A 22,603-nucleotide genomic window follows, 5' to 3' on the forward strand; every position below is an offset into this window, starting at 1 on the left:
CTGAGGAAAGAGCTGAACTTGGATCCCATCTCTGATACTATCACTGAGATCATGAGCAAGTCACAAAATCCTTCTCTGAGCCTCAGTTTCCTTATTTGTAAATGGATAATACCCATAGTACTTATCTACCTCCAAAGGATTGTTGTGGAAGCAAAATTAAGTAACGTGATAAATGATTTTGTCAACATTAAAGTTGTATGTAAATGTCAGCTATGAGAGTATACCCAACAAATAGTCACCCAGACTTCACCTAAATACCTTTCAGGAAGGAGAACCTCTCACCACCTCCCACTTCTCCCATCCTTAACAGCCCATTCCACTTCTAGATAACTCTAATTGTTCTACATTAGCCTCTTCAACTTCCACTCATTGCATACAGCTTTGTCATTTGAGACCAAGCCGAACAAATAATCTCTCTTCCATCGGACAATCTTGAGTGATTTAAAAAGAGTGATCATCTTCCATCACCTCCTCCCCTACCCAGATTTTTTCTTCTCCAGGTTAAACATTCCCAGTTCCTTCAATTCACCATCTCAGGTCTTCCTCCTCCTCTACCCTATATCATCCTGCCTAAACTGTGTGGCAAAAAAATAAACAGAGTTTATTTCCAGATGGCATGAATACTTCACTAAGAAACACATGAGGGGACTACTCCATAAAGTTGGATTTAGGCTCACTGGGGAATGTAAAGACCAGAATATTACTCATCCAACAAATTATCTCATAAAAGAAAGTAAGGATTAAGTCATTTCAGACTGAAGGATTGTAGACATGTGGACATAACCACTCAACCCAATCCATAACACCTTTCCATGAAGGACTAGAAGACTAATCTGTTGCTTTTTTTTTTTTTTGAGGATGCCTTAGAATTTTATGCAAATGAGATTAAAGCACATATTATGAAATTGAGGAAGTAACATGGTTTAGCGAAAAGAACATTCAATTAATCAAGTCAAAAGATGGCTGAATTCAAATCCTGCCTCTGATACATGCTGTGTGACTATTGATCAGCAAGTTACACACTTGTATGAGCCTCAGTTTTCTCATCTGTGAAATGAGAATAATACGTCCAGTGCCTACTTCACAGGCTTTTCATGAAGATCACATGTGTGAAAGGACTGCGTAAATTTTAAAGGGTTTAAAATATCAACTCGTAAATTCAGACCTGGAAATTCATCCCTGGCATTTACTTCCTTTTTTTATATTAGTATTTTTGGGTCCTTTTTTTGTTTTTTACTCAATCAGGGTTAAGTGACTTGTTCAGGGTCACACAGCTAGTAAGTAGCTGAGGTCACATTTGAACTCAGGTCCTCCTGACTCCAGGGCCAATGCTCTAGCCACTGTATCACCTAGCTGCCCCTTTTGTTATTTACTTTCAAAAGTGAAGAGTTTGGTTTAACTCCCATTGTTCTCATGGTATCTTCAAACTTCCCTACCTCTCCAGCTTAAAACCTGTCTGCGTACAGCCACTCTAATGGCAATGGTGGTGCAAACATCCCCAGGCTACCTCTACGTTCTGATTTTCCAAAGCTTTGTTTCTCTACTGCCCTAGCAATCTAACTGCACAGGACCTTCAAAAGAGGCAAAAATCAGCTCTAGGATGGTCCCGCCTCTAGAAGATACATGCTTCCTAAGGATGCACACAGCTAAATGAAGAGAGGCCATCACCAGTACTGGTCCATGGTGACGAACTCTATGGCCGTGGAAATCCACTTAAGGTCACGTAATACAAATTCCCTAATATATTATAGAACACACATTTGCCAGGAAGAACACTTAGAAATGTTCTAAATAGGGTGCATGCCAAATGCATGATGCCTCATAAAAATGGATATTAAATAATTGACAATCCATCTAACAATACACTCGGCTTTTATCTCTAAACATCTGGTTACCATTTACTATGTCTGTATGCATTCTTAATGTGGCCCAGTAAGGGAAAGGCATCCTTGTAATTTATTCAAAGAACAAAAGCTATAGCCAAAATCAAACTCTAGATGACATAAAGAATAATTTATTCTAAAATTTTGTTAATTTAGTCTATTTTTATTATGATTTTTTTTTTTATTTTGAGGAGTCTTGTCCTGTGATTTTATTGGCACAGGGAACTCCTAATAGGGAAACTCCTTTCAACATGGACTGCCACTCTTGAGCAATTTTTTTAACCTTAGAGAGTTGTCATGATTTTACACTAGATGCAATCATCACATTCTTTCTTAATATGGAGTACTTAGGGTTATAGGACCATAGAGCTAGAGCTAGAAAAGACCTCTGTGGCTACAAAGTCGAGGCTCTTCATTTTACAGATAAGGAAACTGAGGCTAGTGACTTATTCAGGTAAACAAAAGCAGTGTTGCCATGTACATGGTACTTTACACTTAGAAAGCATTTTTATGAAGATTATATCATATCATCCTCATGCCAACCCTATGACTTGAGTAAGACAACATTATTATGCCCATTTTTCAAATGAAGAAATTGAGGTACAGAGAGAGAGAAAAGCAGAATGGTACAATAGAAAGAGCAACATAATCTGGAATTAGAAACCCAATCCCAACTCAACCACTATAAGCAATTTAACTTTGAGAAGTCATTTAACTTCAGCCTCAGTTTCCTCATGTGTAAAATGGAGATAATAATACCTGTAATATCTTCCTTCACAGGTATGTGACAAGGAAAACAAATTTCCAAAACTGATAAAGCACAGTATGAATATCAACTGTTATTTTGTTGGTGATTTGTCCAAGATCACACAGTTAGTTCATAAAAGACATTAGGAGTCAAACTCAAATCTTAGGGCTCCAAATACATTACCCATTCCAAAATACAAGGAACATGTCAAATTCATTCCAAATGCAGTGTCTGCCAATTTCTCCAAGCATTACAAATGTGTCCTGGCATGACAGTTACACCTACTTGAACTTTTTTTTTAAAGGAGAGAAAAACAATATATCCCAAGAGAATATTACAGAAACTCTTGGCTGATAACAGCACTGAAGGAAATACCTGTTTCTTATCTTGAATTTTCTTAAAGTCTTCACATGCTAGCCAAAACAAGACATTTTCTTCACTAAATTCTTTTTTCAAAAATTCCTGGGGAGAAACAAGACAAGAACATTATACACTCTCCTAATTTAGTTTCTCTCTTCTTTTTTTTTCCACATTAAACTGATCAACTATTCAACACTGTGCAATCACCTTCTAATAAGTCCACAGTAAATGCCTTTGTTTTCAGAGAATTTTGTTTAAAAAATGAAAAGGATTATGGAGATTTTATAAACATTTGGATTTGCTAATTCTGATGTCATAAGGATGAGGAAAAAAATGGGCAAGTTTCTAAAAAAATTCTCACTGATAATAAATGAACCTAAAGTAAATTAAAATGGAAACCATATTAGTTCTTCCTAGACAGTGTTTAAACAAAGTACAGTCCTCGAAAAGCAAGATTATTTTTAAAAGAGAAGAAAAACATATCAATAGACAAGCCTTATCGATGAAAGAAATGATTCAAACATTTTAAAATCTGAGGTGCTTTTATTTTCAAGTGTGAAAAAAAATTAAAATGTGAGCTTTGTACCTTGCCAAAACAGTATGTGATCATTTAGAATGCCAATAGAGCTATGTTCTGCCCCTATGAAGTGTCCTTCATATATTCTTAGGTATTTTCCTGATGCATGTAAAAATTAACGCTAGTGAGAAAAAGTTAGAGGGAAGCAGATTTCAGCTCATTATGAGTAAAAACTTACTAATGATTAGAGCATCTCCCGAAATGAAGAGCTGCCTCATTAGCTACTGATTTATCCATCACCAAAAACATCCAGGAAGGCACTGAATGACCACTTTTGTTGGATATTTTACAGTGGAGATTCATAATTCAAAAGAGCATTGGACTACATGACCTCTGAGGTCCCTTGCAATTCTCATTCAGAGCCATCAAACTTTAGGGCTGAAAAGGATCTTGGGAATCCTCTAGTCCAACCCAAGCATTTTACTGCTGATGAAAGTCTCAGAGTGGTAGAAATGACTTGCCAAAGGTCATACAGTAAGTTTGGGACTAGAATCACATTCTCCTGATTCTCAGTTAAGTAGTTTCTTCATAACACCATGCCATAACTATCAAATATGTGCTCACTAAGACATGGAAAAAGTGTGAAGTTGCTTCCCAGCTTCTGACTGAGCACAGTATGGTAGGAAAGAAATACTGATGGTGCCTGTCTTGTCCTATTTGATTTTTCAGTCAACTGGCTCTGAAGAATAGGTTTGTTTAGGTAGATTCTGCACTTTCTTATATGTTTGCTTGTAGTGCTTTTAACTGGCTCACAGTAGAACTTGGCAACTATTCCCTCAACCAAATCTTAGGAAAGATCACCATTTCATGAATGCTAGTTGACAAATACATAGTAAAAGAAATAAATTTCGCTGTTTATATTAACCTACTTTTTCCTCTGCTTTCATAGTTCATGGGATTTAGAACCAGAAAGAACCTCCAAGGTCCTCTAATTCAACCCTGTCATATAGTTTTGTTCAATCAATAAGCACTTATTTATACTTGTATGTGCTGGGCACTGTGCTATGAAGAAAGGTCTTGATAGTCCTGACTCCAACCTCCTATTTTAAATCAGGAAATTGATGGCCAGGGAGGTTACAACTCCATAAATAGTAAATAGCAAAGCAAGAATTCAAACCCATGTCCTCTGACTCCTGGTCCAATGATCTTTTTACTAAATTCTCTGCACTTTCTGTGAATATTGAGGTAACTTGAAATGTACTACAAAACACTTTCTATGCTTCCATCAGTAACATGATCCTAAGAATGCCTTAAGTACAAGCCTGCGAAAGTAATTTCCTCCTTGTGAACCTCAGTTGCCTCATCTGTTATATTAATGGTCTGAACCAGATGATGTCTAATGTTCCTTTTGGCTCTTATGGTTCCAATAAGACTTTATAGTAGGCAGCCAGACAAAGGCAGACAGGCTCCTGCTCCTACCTGGAATCAAAGAGCTAGAAATTCTTTAATCATTTTCAAATATTGTTCTCTACCCACATCCATCGTCATCCCATAGTATACAGTGTTTGAAATGTACTATCTTCTACTTGGTCTTAGTAAAGCTCTACTAATAAAAATATTTTCAATTCCTCAACTACTATGTAATGAGAAACTCCTTAGTCTTTCAGATATGACACACATGACTAAACCCTGTCAATATCAGTAGTAAAAATAGCAACCCTAAATCTTTTAATTCCCTCTGGGTCTTCAAGTAAGTTCTCCAAGGACGTTGCCCATTTTGCAGTGCCTTTTACATTCTGATGGCTGCTGCTAGGAGTCCCATCACCATCATGTATATCTGAAGAAAACAAAAAACAAAATGCAGGTTACGCACATGGTTTTCCTAAAGATAATATTTTTTAAAAACCTGGATCTTATCCAACATCATTTGCACCTACTGCAAACCTTAGGGATCTCTTACTTTAGCTCAAGTAGATTCACCAACTAAAATGTTTTACCATTTAGTTTTTACAATCTGATGGGTCTCTCATCAGAATCTACTAATTGTGACTTACATGAAAGGGAGAGAAAGGAACTTGTATGACTAATCAATCAATAAACATCTATTAAGCATTTACTATCTGCCAAGTACTATGATTAGAAGGAGAATCAAAGTGATAGCAAATAAAGGTTAGCCTCACTTCACAGAACACAATGGTTTCCTTTTATTTTCCCCTATTATTTCATACTTTAAAATCCTCCAATCTCCACTCCCAGATTACTTTCATTTCATTGGAAATTTATTTCTACAGAAAAAAATCAAACCTCCAACCGTAACAAAATAACAATTAAGAAAACAGTAAAACTTTTAAAAATTAAATATTTAAGAGAAAATCATTTTAATAAACATTAATACTTACAGAATAGCTAGGGATAGAATTTTAAAATGTTAAAGTTGGAAGGAATTCCAGAGTACATAAAGTCCAACCTTTTCACATTAAAGAGAAAGAAAGTGAGACTCAGAAATAACTTGCCCAAAATTACATAGGTAACTGGATTGAAGCAACAGCTAGATGGTCTGAAGAAAAAATTAGAAGATCAGATTCAATTTAAAAGTCATACTGCCTCAACAAAACTCATAGGATTATCTCAATAGATGCAGAAAATGCTTTTGACAAAATATAGCACCCATTAATAATAAAAACACTAGAGAGCATAAGAATAAATGGAGCTTTTCTTAAAATGATAAGTAGTCTCTAAAACCATCAGAAAGCATTATCTGTAATGAGGATAAACTAGAAGTCTTCCTAATAAGATAAGGGGTGAAGCAAGAGCGTCCATTATCATCACTATTATTCAATATTGTACTAGAAATGCTAACTATAGCAATAAGACAAGAAAAATAGATTGGAGGAATAAAACTGGGCATTGAGGAAATAATATTCTTTTCAGATAATATGATGGCATAATTAAAGGATCCTACAAGGTCAAGGAAAAAGCTAGGTGAAACAATCACTTTAGCAGAGTTGCAAGATACAAAATAAACCTACAAAATTCATTAGCATTTCTATATATTATCAACAGTACCCAGCAGGAAGAGATGGAAAGAGAAATTTCATTTAAAATAACTACAGATAACATAAAATACTTGAAAGTCTACCTGCCAAGACAAACCCGGGAACTATATGAACACAATTACAAAACCCTTTTCACACAAATAAAGACATCTAAACAACTAAAGAAATATTAATTGCTCATGAGTAGGCCAAGCCAATATAATAAAAATGACATTTCTACCCAAATTAATTTACTTATTTAGTACCAAACCAATCAAGCTACCAAAGAATTATTTTGTAGATCCAGAAAAAAATGGTGACAGAATTCATCTGGAAGAATAAAAGGTCAAGAATATCAAAGGAACCAATGGAAAAATATGAAGGAAAGTGCTCTATTAGTACCATATTTCAAACTATATTACAAAGCGGTAAACGTAAAACCAATCTGGGAGTGGTTAAGAAATAGTAGTGGATCAGTGGTATAGATTAGGTACACAACAGTACAATACTACAGTAATCTATTGTTTCTTAAGTTCAAAGATCTGAGCTTTGAGGGCAAGAACTCACCATTTGACCAAAATTGCTGGGAAAATGAGAAAGCAGATTGGAATGGTTTATGACTTGCCCAAAATCACACAGTAAGTGTCTAAGACTAGATTTGAACTTGGGAAGACTCATCCTCCTGACTCCAGTCCCACCGTTCTATTTATTGTACCACTTAACTGACCATAATTTTTATTACATAAAATTAAATGGATTTTACACAAACAAAATCAATGTAGTCAAAATTAGAAAGCAGGAAACTAGGGGAAATTTTTTTGACAAGTTTCTCTCAGACCTTGTTTCTCAAATCTACAGAGAACTGAGTCAAATTCATAAAAATAGTCGAACTAGTCTGTAAAACAATTTGGAATTATGCCCAAAGAGCTACATAATTGCACATACCCTTTTACACAGCTATACCACTTCTAGGTCTGTAAACCAAAAATAGCAAAGAAAAAGAAAAGAACCTATACGGACAAAAATATTTATAGCAGGTCTTTTTGTAGTGGCAAAGAATTGGATATTGGAAGAATGCCTATCAGTTGTGCAATAATTGAACAAGTTGTGGTATCCAACTGTGATGGAATACTATTGTGCTGAAATGAAAGAAGGATGGTTTCAGAAAAACCTTGAAACAATGAACTGATGCAAAGTGAAGTGAGCAGATCTAGGAGAACATTGTACACCATAAAATCAATATTGCAATGATGATCAACTGTGGAAAAACTTAGCTACTCTGATCAATAAAGAGGTCCATGGATTTCTGAAAAGACTTATGATCAAGAGTGGTATCCACCTCCTGAGATAGAACTGAAGCATAATTTTTTCACTCTATTTTTCTTTAACTTTTTTTATTACAACATGACTAATATGGAAATGTTTTGCATAATTTCAAATGCATAATTCATATCATATTGCTTGCCTTCTCAATGAGTGGAGGAGAGGCTTTAGGAAGGGAAGGATTTAGAACTCATTTTTTAAAAAATAATGTTAAAAATAAATAAATAGTGCAGGTTTTTTTTTTTAGGGGAGGCACATACCTTCTAAAAATTTCTTATAAATTGGAAATGTAAGCTAGTTAGATGGTCTCTTCCAACTCCAAAAAGTCTCTGAGACAATAACCTTATTCCCTTCTCTAACATCCTACTGGAGAATAACAAGAAATTATTTTTTTTTGCCTGATCCCATTGCCTAAGTCTTGTCAAAACTTCTGGCCTTTAGAAATCAACATGTTGACTGTATTATAATCATTAGCATTTATGAACTAGATGGGGTAGACTCAATGTTAGAACTGGTAGAAGGTAGTCCTGAATAGAAGAGGAGACAGAGAAGTCAGGCTTCATTTACTGGAACAAACAAAACAGTTAATGAAGTCAAGAAAGTATATTTATAGAACCACAAATGGACCTGAAGATTCTGGTAATGCAGAAAATTAAATACTCAAAGAACTCTGACCACATGATTGTAGGAGGAAGGAAAGTAAGACACGCCCAAACACCCCTCTCCTTAACAGAGAAGTAGTCAAGAGGTGTGGAAGGAGGCACAGATTGTCCAGTGTGGTCAATGTTTGGGTTTATTTTGCCTGTCTGCAATTCTTTGCTTCAAGTGAGGATTCTCTTGGAAATAAGAGTAGGAGATGGTGATGAAGATGATGAAGAGATGGTGATGAAGAAAGAAAAAAAAGCACCAATAAAGTATTTCTTTTTAAAGATTATGTAAAGTGGTAATACATCTAAAGGTAATACACGTTAAATTAGTTCTCTAGTTTGCAAAGGCTAGAACATCTATTTTCAATATATTTTCTCTTGGGATAATAAGACACAAATACCTTTGAAGAATCATTAATGCTGCAGTCTTCTATTCAACAACTAACTTGTCCTGTTCTTATGAGAAAATGTAACACTATTCTGTTATTCTTTTATACAGCAAAATTTAAACAGTAATTTGCCAAAGTTTAACTAGTCAATTGTCTCTTCAATATATGTGGAGATCTGAGTTCGTTGTTCCCAGAAGTTCATCGTTCTTAAGAAGCGACAGAGCTTGGCTAACACTGCAGGGCATTTATGTCTATGTCTCTGATTACTAGTTTTCAATTCAGATTTGAGATATCTTCAGGACTTGGTCCTTCTTTAAAACAAAACACCAAAAGACTCATGATGGAAAAAGTGCTATCCACATCCAGAGAGAGAACTATGGAGTCTGAATGCAGATTGAAGCATACTATTTTCTTTCTTTTTTTTTCCTTTCTCGTGGTTTTTCCCTTTTGTTCTGATTCTTCTTTCACAATATGACTAATGTGGAAATATGTTTAATATGACTGTACAAATATAGCCTGTATCAGATTGCTTGCTGTCTTGGGGAGAGAAGAGAGGAAGGAGGGAGAAAAAACGTCGAACTCAAAATGCTGAAAACTATCTTCAAATATAATTGGAAAAAATAAAATACCATTAAGTGGATAAATATAAAACAACAAAATAAAAAAAAACACACACTTGATATTCTGCTGTGAAACTGTAATCATTTAACAAATATATACATATAGTAAACTAACAGATATCCGACATTTCTTCTGAGCCATGGCCACATTCCAGTTGACTAATCAGACTCCTGCTCTCTGTGGCATTAAACTAAATACCTCTCCCTTACCCTTGCAATGTTTCCATTACTTTGCTCATAATACTTCTACTGTTCTCCAATTCACACAACTGATCACGGTTTAGATTACTTCAAATCATTTTAAAGGAAGGTGTTCTCTCCTGCTAAAAAGAAAACTTCACAACGTCAGTTTATTTCCCAGAAAATTAGTTTCTTTTAAAAGAAATTTAAGCAAATCAAGCTTATAGCCAAGATTTAAAATACTGTAAATCGAGAACAACCTGATTTGGAATGCCGTGGAGTCACACAGCAGAGTTATGGTTTAGATACAATAGAAAGGAAAACCTCTTAAGATTTAGTACAATCAACAAGTATGAGGCACTCTCTTGGGATGGAGTAGGTTTTCCCTTATAAACACAAACAAAGGTTGTTAGGAATGTGATAGGTGAGATTCTTGGACAGATACAGACTAAACCATGTGAATTTTGTGGCTCCTTCCAATTCTGAGATCCTATGAAAGTTAACCTTTAAAGCAAACTTTAGATATATTAGTCTAAGAGAGAGAGAGAAAGACAGAGAGAGAGAGGAGAGGGAGAGAGAGAGAGAGAGAGAGAGAGAGAGAGAGAACTAATTAACTATGACAGTAAACATATAGATGTTAAACTTATAGACATATGGGAAAACAGGCACACTGACACACCCTGGAGTGAGCTGTGAATTGGTACAGCCATTCTGGAAAGCAATTTACAACTATGGGCAAAAGGTTACTAAACTGTGAACACACTTTAACCCCGCAATATCACTAATATACCGAGACCTGAAAGTGATCAAAGAAAGATGAATAAGTTATATCTGTAAATATATATATATATTTATAATAGCTCTTTATGTAGTAGCAAACAATTGGAACTGAAGGATGTCTTTTAGCTGGAGAACAGCTGAACAAATTAATTATAGTACAGGAATATAATGGATTATTATTGTGCTGTAAGTAATTTCAGAGAAATCTAGGAAGACTTATATGGATTGATTCAGAGTAAAGTGAGCAGAGCCAGGAAAACACTTTATACTAAAATGTTAGCATTGCTAAAATGAATAATTTTGAAAGACTAAAGAACTCTGATCAACTCAAAGATCAATCATGATTCTGGAGGACCAGTGATGACAAAGACTACCCCTATACACATAGGTAATTGACTAATATGCAGAATAAGAAACATATTTTTGGATGTGAACATTATGGGAATTTGTTTTATTTGATTCTGCTTATTTGTTATAAGGGTTTGTTTTTTTTTTTCCCCAGTTGAGGTAGAGAAGGTAGTAAGAGAGAAAAAATACAAATGTTTGAGTTGAAAAATAACATTAAACTTAAACAGCAACAATAACAACAACAAAAAGGTACATTCAAACTCATTATGACTCACTGACAATCCTACTTTCCTGTTAATTGGCTAATCTCTGTTAAATGCTGGGTTGTTAATTTCCTTGTAAAAACTTTCTCTAGGAAAGTTAATACCCAGTGCTTATGCTTTAGGGAATTTTGTAGCACTTTACAATTCTGAAACCTGCACATAGACTAATAATTTTATTTCAAACTTTAAAATCTGGATTTTGATACATTTATCTTTAAATATATGGTTACTATGAAAATTTAAGTTTTACAACTTGATCTTTATAAGAACAGAAGCTAGAATATAAAAGACTTATGAAGAAACAGAATAATTTATATAATTACAGAATCCTAGATTAAAGATCTCCAAAGTCATCTAGTCCAACCCTATCCCATCCCAATTTACATATGAAGATGGATAGGTGAGCTGGTTTACTTTATCTTATGTGGAAGAAAAACATGTGAAAAGTAGATGTCAGAAATCACCAAATTTTCAAGCACAAATGTAGGTAGGATCAAAGATTTAGAACCGGAGAGGTCCTTAAGGTTTTCTAACCCAACCCACTTATTTTACAGATAAGGAAACTGAGACCAAAAAAATTAAATGACTTATACACAAGGTCACATAGGTAGGTAGTAAGGAACAAAGTCAGGTCTCAAACCCAACTCCTTTGACATCAAATGCAGCACCTGTTCCACATGTCATGCCACCTCCTAATGTGAATTCCTTAGAAATCAATATCAAAAAAGTATCTAGAACATTCATCAGCATGGAATTCTGGGAATCTGAACTACTAGATTGAGGAGCATGAAATTCTATGTGATTATCTGTAGCTAAATAACTTATAAGAGTTAAGTAATATTTTAATAATTATGGTTCCCCAAAACCCTTGAGTCACCTCTGTATCTTAAATGATCTAGTTTCAGGTTTTCCCTAAAAAAAGTTTTAAAGTTAGGCTGATTGCCCAAAGAAAACGTAAACTGTGTACATCTCTGTGTATGTCCACACATGCACACATGTGCGCATACATACATCTCTTTAAATAAACTCTCCTTTGCAGCCACACAGCAAGAGACAGTTCAGAAATCTGTATGCTCCACAAAGTCTAGTCAAAGCGAGTCACCTTCTTAACACATTTTCCCCTACATCCACATGGAAAAAGCATGCATTCACACTCATGACCAAAGAGTGAAAGCCTATTCAACACAACTGATCATTTATGAAAACAGCTTTTTGATTTCCTTAATTTATGGAAAGAATCCTTCTAAAGATTAATCGTTAATAGCTACAGAATCAGACTTCTGAAAACAACGTGTAATTCCCCTGGGTAGGGAACTGTACATGAACTGAAGTCAAACTGAAAAATGAAATGAAATAAAATAACAAATACCAATATCCATCACAAAAACAAAACATAACAATGACAACAACTAAAACATCTTTTCATGAGTGGGATAGAGGAGAATCTCTTGAAAGAAAAAAAGTATCATAAATACTATACAGTCCTAAAAGGAAACCAAGTTATTATCATAAAAGTCACACAAAAATCAAAGTGTCCAAAAGTACTCAAACTTCTTTCCCATTATCAACTGGAAACCAATGCTAGAATAACAGAATAGTGACCAAAAGTAGACATCTACTATGGGAAGCCATCCCTTACTTTCCATCCTCTGAGTATTACTTGAATAGCTCCCAGGTGAAATGGATGCCCATAAATCTGCCCTTGCCATCTCTGAGTTTTCAAAGACTCTATGTCCTAAAGAAGCAGAGAATTTGTGTCTCCTATGCACCCTTTGACTTGATCAAAGAACAAGCCTCAACATCCTCTTTTGAATGGACTAAACAACAGATGTTCATTCACTAACTTCCAGTTTGAAGCAGAAGGAAGGAAATAAAAAAGGATGAGCTGCTGTTATTTGTAGCCTCTATAGAATCCTTGCTTTCCAGGCAGACACCCAGAGGACTAGACAAAAGCCCTACATAATGGCACAAGTGCGTGGAGGAAGGGGGAAAGGCAGCTCCACAATGTAAACCATAAAATACAATAAGTTGAGTTGGGATTAATGACGTAAAATGTAAAAATAATTATTATTTTATTTTATATAATTTATTTTAAATTTTTAATTATATTTTATATATAATTGTATAATTAAAATTTAGGTAATTATAAATATAATTTTATAAGAAAAATGAATATTATAGTTCCTTAAATTATGGAGAAGAGAAAAAATTTACCAAGCAAATGGAAGAAATCATTGGAGAAAATGGGTTTGATTATTGTATAGTCATTAAAGAATTTCTGTATGACAAAAAGAAATTTCTCCAAAATTAAAAGGAAAGAAAGAGATTGGGGGGAGAAGCACTTGCAGTAAATGCAGTTGATAAAGATAAGATATCCAGATTTTGAAGGAATCTATAGGAGTAATAGATAGCATCACACTAGAGAGTAACGAAGATATATTTTTGAAGAGGGGAATATAGTTAATAATCACATTAAAAACTATAATCTCTACTAGAGAAACATAAGTTAAAAACAGCCTATTTATCATCAAATGGACAGGCAAGAAAAGAATGAAATCCAAAGTTAGTGATGGAAAAGAAGGCTTTTATTACTCTGCAGATAAAGTTACACAGAGTGGGGCAAACTTTTGAAGAGTAGCCTAGCAAGAGATGAGTCATAAAATTTGTCATATGCCCTTTGACAGCGCTATGCTATCACTATTAGGATCAAATTCTGAAGACATCACTTAAAATTTTTTTTTAAAACATGTCTGTACAAAAATATTCATGGCTGCCTTATTTTTTACAGATTCGTGGAATCTCAGAATTGAAAGGGTCCTCAGAGGTCAACTAGTCTCTGAACAAGACTTTCTTTTATAATATACCTAACAAATGCTCATCAATCTTTTCCTTGAAGACTTCTAATAAAAAAAGAACCCTCTACCTCCTTCCAGGTGGACCACTGCATTTTGAGATAGCTTTCATTGATAGGCACTTTTTCCTCATGTGAAAGTAGTTTTGTGGAAAGAGTGCATCATTTAGGTTTGAATTTAGCTCTGCAACTTACTACCTTGGGCAAGTCACGTCTCTCTGGGCCTCAGTTTCCTCTTTGTGATATGAGATGATTTCTAAGGTCCCTTCCAGCACTAAAATCCATGCTCCTATAAGCAAACATAAATCTGTTTCTTTCCAGCTTTCTCCCACTGCTCCTATTTCTGCTTTCTGGAATTAAGTAGGACAAATCTGATTCCTCTTCCACATGACAGTCTTTCAGATACTTGAGGACAAATCATCTTGTTCCACTTAATGTTTGCTCCCTACCTCATTCTAAGCAATCACCATGCGTCATGATCTCACCATCCTAAACAGACTTCTCTGGATATTCTGAAATTTGTTAATACATTGGTAATAGTAAACAATACAAAGTCTATATTACTAATAATTAAGGAATGATTGACTAAACTTTTGCAATATCCACTATCATGGTGACACAAAATAACAAATATGAAGAAATAAAAGAAAGAACTATCCATATGAAATTATGCAAACCATGGTCAGCAGATAATACCAGCAAAGACCTAGACTACATCTACATTTTTAAAGGCAATAGTTCTTCATAAATATATAAACAAATTCTGAAGAGAACTGAGTGATTATATTGTCATTGTTTTCCCAATATGAGCATTTCTATTATGCTGTTATTTGTAAGAGTGTTGGACTTGAAACTGAAAGATTCAATTTCAAATATCCATTTATAACACTAGTTGTGCGACTTTTGAGGGCCAGGATGAAGTGCAGTTGACAAGTTCAGGATAGACCTTCGGGGAAACTGTTCTTTGAGACTGTGCTCATTATCATCCAGAATGGCTCTCCATGCCCCCCAGATGTTGCTGTCTCCATGAAATAGACAAGAGAACTACAGAATATAAGGGATATGTAAAATAGATGCCCTCTAGGCTAACAGCCTTTAAGACAATAAGACTGGCCAAATCACTAGGACAGGAGATGAGCAGTATGTCATGTAGACTTGCAGTTTCTGTCTATAAATACCCTGACCCTCAGATCAATAAACGGAGTTGGCCTATCTACTTCCACCTGCCCAAGTGCCTTTCTTCTTCACCTCTGTCACCAAGCCACATGGGGACACAGGCCACCCGCCACATGTGACCATGTGCAGAATTTAGAATTTAAGGATGCAGAGGTGGGAAAAAAACTGATAGAACAAAATCAAAAGAAAATATGATGTAAAGAATATGAGATTTTTATAAAATAGGGAAACTGAAATAAGTGGTGAAAATATATGAAAAAGATGTTTTCAAAGGAAGAAATGCAAACTATCAGTTCTTTAAATCACAATAACAGGAGAAATGAAATGCAACTCAGTATATTCCAACTCAGTACTCATCATATTGGTGCAGGTAACAAAAAGGAAAATAGTTAATAGAGGGGCTGTAATAAGACAGGCTCTGTTAGAGTTGAGAATTGGTTCATTTTGGAAAATAAATGAAATTATACTAGAAAATTCACTAACATAGAAAGTCTTTGATACAGCAAATTCATTACTATTATACAACCTGAAAGAATAAAACCAAAGGGAAAGAATCCATATAAAAATACAATTTATACACAATATACGTTGAAAATAAAGTGGGTACCCATAAAATGAGGAATGAACACACTGTGACATATGAGTGGAATGAAATATTTGTTTTTGAAATATTTTTATATTTTCTTATAACAAATATTTGTTATAAGAAATTATACTGTATAATTTTTGTAATAAGACTTTGCTATGCATATTCAAATCACCTAAGATAGAGGTGGTTGGTTAATTGTTGTCCTTCATTCTCAAAGAGGACCAAAATGACATCATTGTGCTAGAATCAAGTTACAGTGTTTCTGACTGTGGCTGATCAGACCAATATGAGCTCGGAATGTTCTACCACAGGTTGAGCACAAATAGTCCATGTGAACATTTGGAGTGGATTCTCTAAATCTGTACATCTCCTGTTTCTTTTGAGCTATTTCAATTCTACTTTGCTCATAGAGCACAGCACCCTCTCTGATGTGGGCATGCCATGGTGGGCATGCCATGCTGAGCGGGCTTGTGCCAATGTCTCCCACATCACACGATCAGTTCCAAAGTTCTTAAGAGAGACCTTGAGAGTCATCTACCTGAGAACCACTGTGGTTTTAAAAAGGGCCAAGGAATGGTTGATATGGTGTTTGCTGCCCAACAACTCAAGGAGAAATGCCAGGAGCAGAACAGAGCTCTGTACACGTTTGTAGATCTGATCAAGGTCTTTGATACTGTCAGTCACGAAAGCTTATGGAAAATTATGCCAAAAGTTAGTTGCCTAGAAAAATTCATCAGCACTGAACATCAATTTCATGATAGAGGTACCCATGGGGAGGTGGTAGGAATCTGCTTCTGGAAAAAAATCCTGTGCTCCCCTACCATATGGGTTGTTGTAGCTGCTTTCCATGACTGTTCAGTCAGAACAAGCTGCATCTTTAGAAATACCAGAGTGGAACAGTCTTATTCTCTCTTTCTGGAAGTACACAGGGGAGCTGAAAGTCTTATTCACCCACAGCATAGGCACCGTGAAATAAGCCAAGTAGAGGGAAGGGCTAACTTCCCCTTCTCCCTTAGGCCCTGGGTTCTCAAGAATCAGGTTTGGAGTTTTTGTCTACTCTACTTGTCCTTTTCCGTTCTAGATGTAGGCAGCAGAGTCGCTGGACCTAGGAAACCATGACAACTTTGGAGGCAGGATTCCAGACTAGCTGCCAGCTCAGTGGGGATTCTGAGAAGCCAGGGTGCTGGATGCCAGCCCATGGGGGCTTTGCACTTGGAGGGACCATGCTTTATAGGAACTGAGGAATCTTCTTTTGCTCCCAAAAGGCTGAGGAAGTGTAAGAGAAAATTTTGCCCCACCCAGGAGTGTGTGTGTGTGTGTATGTGTGTGTTTAGGGTGTGAGGTGGGTTAATGTGTTTCTTCTTGCTACATTTTTAAAGCAAATATTCCTTTGTAGAAGCTCGTCTGACCACTAGGTGGTTAAATGGAATTGAGGTAGAGGAGACTCCTAAAATCAGGGAAATACCATCAGTAAGGGCTTCATCTAACTGTGAATTTCCCAAACTCTCTTAAAAGTACTGGAAAACCCTGGGGGAGGGGTGAAACACAATGTATTTGGCCTTCAGGAAATGGGGGTCAGGGTAGTCACTTTGGATCCTGGCCCTAAAGAAGACATGAAGAAATGCATCTTCTTTTTGGTGGAGAAGCATGGGGCTATGTGTGCAAATATTCATATACTATATTAGATACATTGTCAAATATGTTGGTTGAGTTTACATAACAACTTTCTCCCTTGTTACAAAGTAAAGACTCACTGGCCATGAGAGTGGAATACGAACAAATGATCCAGAAGTGACTATGTTTTAAAAACAAAGACAGATATTAGATTTAAAAATTCAGAAAAGCTTGTGAGAATTTACATGAACTGATAAAGAGCAGAGAAAACAGAAGAAAAGGAAAAATTTACACAGTGGTCATAATAATGAAAAGGGAAGCAACTGACTGATGCGGTGAAACAAAACTACCTGGAGGCAAGGACCACTTTCATGTTCAGATTTATATCGCCAATATCTGGCGTAGCTCTTGACATGTTAAGTCAATTTCATTTAGTTAAGTAGTACCTATTTCAGATTACTCCTAATGAAACATACCTCCTTCCTCTCAGCAGAGAAACTGGACCATAGGGGCAGAATGAGCCCATAATGTCAAATATGGTCGATGTCTTGGTGTGCGTGTTTGTGTGTGTGTGTGTGTGTGTGTGTGTTTGAGTGTGTGTGTGCATCCCTACTTCCTTTTATACCACAAAGGAATGAGAGATAAAGACAAAAACAGAGAAAAAACAAAAATAAAGTGAGACAGAGACAAAGACACAGAGATAGAGACTTGGAGAGAGACAGAGCGAGAGAATGAGAATGAAATTAAATTCAAGATATTTGGACTGAAATTAGATAATCAGAAGAGCAGCAGAAAGACTCTGTGGGAGGAAACTAGGTTAGTAACCTAACCTTAGGGATAAAGTATCTTGACTTACAAGAGGGAGAAAATTAGCATAACAATTTAATGGAGGAAAATATAAACTTAGAAATGACAACTTTAAGTATGAAAGGATCAAATTCTCCATTAAAAAGTCAGAAAATGGCAGAATGAATAAAAAACAAGGTCCAACCATAAGAAATATATTTAAAATATAAAAACATACACTAGTGAAAATGAGGGGCTGGAACAAAATTTATCATAGTCCAAAAAAATCCCCCAAAAAAGCAGAAGATGCCATGATGACTTCATGTAAGGAAAAATTAAAATGGAAAATGATGACAAAGAAATACTACATTAAACATAAAGTCACCATAGATAATCAAGCAGTATCATTATTAAATATGTGTACCAATAGCATATCAGCTGAGGTCTTAAGGGAAAAGCTAAATGAATTACAAAAAGGCTTTGAAAATAATCAACCAGCGAATATTTATTAAGTACCGACAATATGATAGACATGGTATGCTAAACACTGGGGAGAAGAGTTATTGGGGAAACTTTCCAAATTTGAGAGAACTCTATGGTTGAAACTTTTCTTTTAACTAGGCCTGTGATTTCGTCAGTTGACAGAAATGACCCCTGCTATTGAGCTGGTACTTTGTCAGGCAACTTAATTTTTTAGAAAGTAGCCTCGTGATATTGAGAGATTAAGTAATGTGTCCTTGATTACAATTCAGTTGGCATCAAAGGCAGAACTTGAAACTAGGTCTTCCTGACTCCAAGGACAGGTCTCCATATACTATATCATACTGCCTTTCATGGGTAAAGTTGCTTACTTTAACTGTCATTGGCTTTGAGCTCAGTGATATATGCATTATAGTAGAATTATGATCACAGTAATTCACATTTATATATTACAATACAATAACTGTAGAAAATTTTAATATTTTTTCAGAGCTGGGTAAATCTAGCAGAAAGATTACCAAAAAGGAAAAACATAGAAATGATCAGATATTTGGAAAATCAAATTACCAATTAAAAAAATGAGAAAAGTGAATTCATAACCACTAGAAAGGAAAGACAGGATTAACAGAAACTATTATACTATATAAATGCAAGAGATATCAGCACAAATTAATTTCTTCAAAAATTAGTCATTGAAAAGCTTCATAGAGCATTGTCAAGTATCATCAATACTTCCTAAAGGTTTTGACTGAATCCAAGTTTTACAGAACAAATCCTTTTATTAATTTTTTTTATTATCCTATCTATTACTATTTATGTAAAATTTGAATTCAGTCAAAGGGCTACATTTGAGGACCCAGAGGGTCCCATGTGGCCTCAAAGGCCATGAGTTTCCCATCCCTGTTTTTGTCTCTTCTTTGCTGATGCTTATTCCTCTTATTTTATTTAGTCTTTTTGTTATAGTTAGAATTTTTAGTTCTATACACGACTAATAGTGGGGATAAGGTATATTCTTGCTTTATTCCTAAACTTACTGGACAGGTTTCCATTTTTTTTATTGCAAATAATACTATATCTTGGTTTTAAATATGTACTTTTGATCAATTAGGGAATGATTCTTCCATATCCATGCTTTGTAGGGTTTTAATACAAATGAGTACTTAAAGACATCTGTGGCAGATTTTAATAGCATCACGTGATTTTTGCTGTTAATTGTTTTCCCAATATTACACTATTTTATATCACCTGCTTTAAATTCAGTTTTGTCACAGTGAATTATTTATTAGCTATATTGTTCTAATTCTTTTACTAATATTTTATTTAAATACTTACATTAATATTAGTGATAATGATTTATATTTTTATTTTTCTAATTTTTTCTTACCTTTTTTTTTGTAGCAGTGCTATATTTGTTACATAATGGGAAATTAGAAAAATATTTTCTTTCTGAATTACTGAGAATAATTTTTCTAGCATGTGGATTAATTGTTCTTTAAATACTTGATGGAATTAGTTGTAAAATCCATCCAGATAAGGTTTTTTGGTAATTTATTTATAGTTTGTTCAATTCTTCCTTTTTGAGATTAGATTGTTTGAAGTTTTGCAGGTTTTTTTTTTATTAACTTGAATATTTTGTCCCTTTAGGTAATAACCCATTTCCCTAACATCAGTTACTTGTCACTGACTAGAAAAAGAGCAATAGAAAAGTGGATAAAACAACAGCTAAAAAAAAATGAGCATGGTAGCCCAGATAGACTTCAGAACACAAACTATTTAAGGAAAGACTCCAAATTCAACATAAATTAGTAGAAGGAGAGGGTAGGGAGGAAGGAAGCTAAACAGCAGAGGGAGAGAAATTCAAACTGTTAACCACCTTACAAAAAAATGTTCCAAATGACTACTAATAAAAGAAATGCACATAAAATGAATTTGATGCTCCACCTCATACCCAGCAAATTAGCAAAGATGACAAAAGATTGAAATAGTCAATGTTGGAGGGATTGTGGAGAGATAGGCAAACTGATACATTGTTGGGGGAGCTGTGAAGTCGTAGACCCATTTTAAGAAAGCAATTTGAAGTCATCCAAATAAAATGGCTATAACATCCATTCTCTATGACTCAGAGATTCCACTGATAGATATATATCTCAAGATTACTGATAAAAGGAAAAGCACAATATATACCTAAAATGTTTGTGGTAGCAAAGAACAGGAAATAAGGTAGATGTTTATTGACCGGGGAATGACTAAACAAATTATGGTAGATGAACATAATGGAATTATACTATACTATAAGAAACAATGAACAATATGAATAAAAAAAACCATAGATCTAATTGAACTAAAACAAGAGACAAAAGCAGAGCCAAGAAAACAATATACATGATGACTACAATAATGCAAATAGAAAGAACTTCAAAGGAATTAATGAGAAAGCACTTTCCCCAACATCTTCCTAGGGGTAAGGAGCCTACATTGTGGAACACTGTATATATTGTCAGGTTTTTTAAAATATATTGATCTGTTCTACTCATTTTATCTTCTTTTTCTTTTTTTAGAATTATTTCTTTCATGTGATGACTGGGAAAGGGGAAGGGGAGAGATACAGTGGGAATTTAGGCTATATAAAAACAAATGACATTCATAAAAACTTCTTTGTAAAACATAGTTGTGGAGAACAGTTTGGCATAAAATAGTCTTAGAAGAGTGTCTTACATTATATAGCACAATAAAGTCCAAATGCATAATCTAAATATAAATGGTAACATCATTTTTAAAAAGATTTAGACTAAAATGAGTGTATGTCACAGTCAATGTTAGAGGAATTCATAACTAGATAAGGGATTGTAATCACAAAAGATAAATGGATCATTTTCATTTCTAAAAATTACAAAAATTCTGTTCAGATAAAATCAATATAGAACAAATAACACAAGTTATTGGGGTGGGAGAGAATTGCATCAAACAAATAAGAGCAGCCGTATGGTAAAGTGGATAGAGTGCTGGCCTTGGAATCAGGAAGGTAAAAGACTAAATTCTGCTTCAGACAAGTATTAGCTATGTGACCTTGAGTAAGTCTTACAAGCTTTCTTGGCTTCAGCTCTTCATTTGTAAAATATGGCAGTTGAACTTGATACCTTTTAAAGTCCCTTTTAACTTTAAATCCATGATCTTATGATCTCAAGTAGCTCTGATAAAAGTCTGATATTTAAACTCTATAGAGAATTGACTCAAATATATAGGACAACAACTATTCTCCAATTGATAACTAGTCAAAGGACAGATGCAAAGAGTTTTCAAAATGCAAACAATCACATGAAAGCCATGCTACAAGTGATTAATAAAGGAAATACCAATCAAAGTAACTCTCATGGATCACTTCATACCCATCAAGTTCACAAAAATAATAAGACAAAGAGACAATGTTGAAGGACTTGTGAAAAGATGGACACACTGTTGGTGAAGTCTTGTAGTTCAATAATTCTAGAAAATTTGGATTTATGTGAGAAAAGTTACTGAACTATCCATATTCTCTGATCCCCGTGACCCCAAAGTCAACAAGATAAAGGCCCCATATGGACATCATAGCATCACTGTTTATGGAAGGAAAGTCGATATCCACTGAGCTGGGAATGACTGAATTAATTGTTGTACTTCAATATTCTGGAGTTTTTTGTGCTGTAAAGAATGACAAAGAAAAAGACTTCCAAGAAACGTAGAGTTACATGAACTGACGGAGAGTAAGAAAACTGAACTTAGAGAATAATATGTGCAATGACTACAATAATGTAAATTATGACAATGCTAAAAGATAACAGAATAAAGGTCAAATACAAAGGCCAATGTTGGTTCCAGCAGGCTTTGGTTGGAACACATTACCTTTTTCTGGTTAGAGAAGTGGTAAATCTGTGGATACAGAGTGAGATATATATATACACACACACACACACACATATATAGTCAGTTACAGTCACCGTAACAGATTGGTTTTGCTTATTGGCTTATTAGTATTTT

The 22,603-nt window shown here is 34.7% G+C and overlaps 1 protein-coding gene across 2 annotated transcripts in view; it reads right to left on the reverse strand.

Annotated features, from left to right (window-relative positions):
- Window positions 1-22,603, reverse strand: part of RGS10 (regulator of G protein signaling 10) — a 68,008-nt gene that overhangs the window by 39,883 nt on the left and 5,522 nt on the right. The window contains exons 1-3 of one of the 2 annotated variants that reach the window (XM_072623988.1): window positions 12,733-13,140; window positions 5,227-5,345; window positions 3,007-3,093 (exon numbers count right to left, since the gene is read on the reverse strand). In XM_072623988.1, the coding sequence (XP_072480089.1) occupies window positions 3,007-3,093; window positions 5,227-5,345; window positions 12,733-12,802 (276 nt within the window). In that variant the 5' untranslated portion in view covers window positions 12,803-13,140. Of the gene's footprint in view, window positions 1-3,006; window positions 3,094-5,226; window positions 5,346-12,732; window positions 13,141-22,603 lie in introns of those variants that run through there. The other variant, XM_072623997.1, reaches the window with a different exon arrangement.

The sequence above is a fragment of the Notamacropus eugenii genome, chromosome 1, assembly GCF_028372415.1.
Source record: "Notamacropus eugenii isolate mMacEug1 chromosome 1, mMacEug1.pri_v2, whole genome shotgun sequence".
Classification (NCBI taxonomy): Eukaryota; Metazoa; Chordata; class Mammalia; order Diprotodontia; family Macropodidae; genus Notamacropus; species Notamacropus eugenii.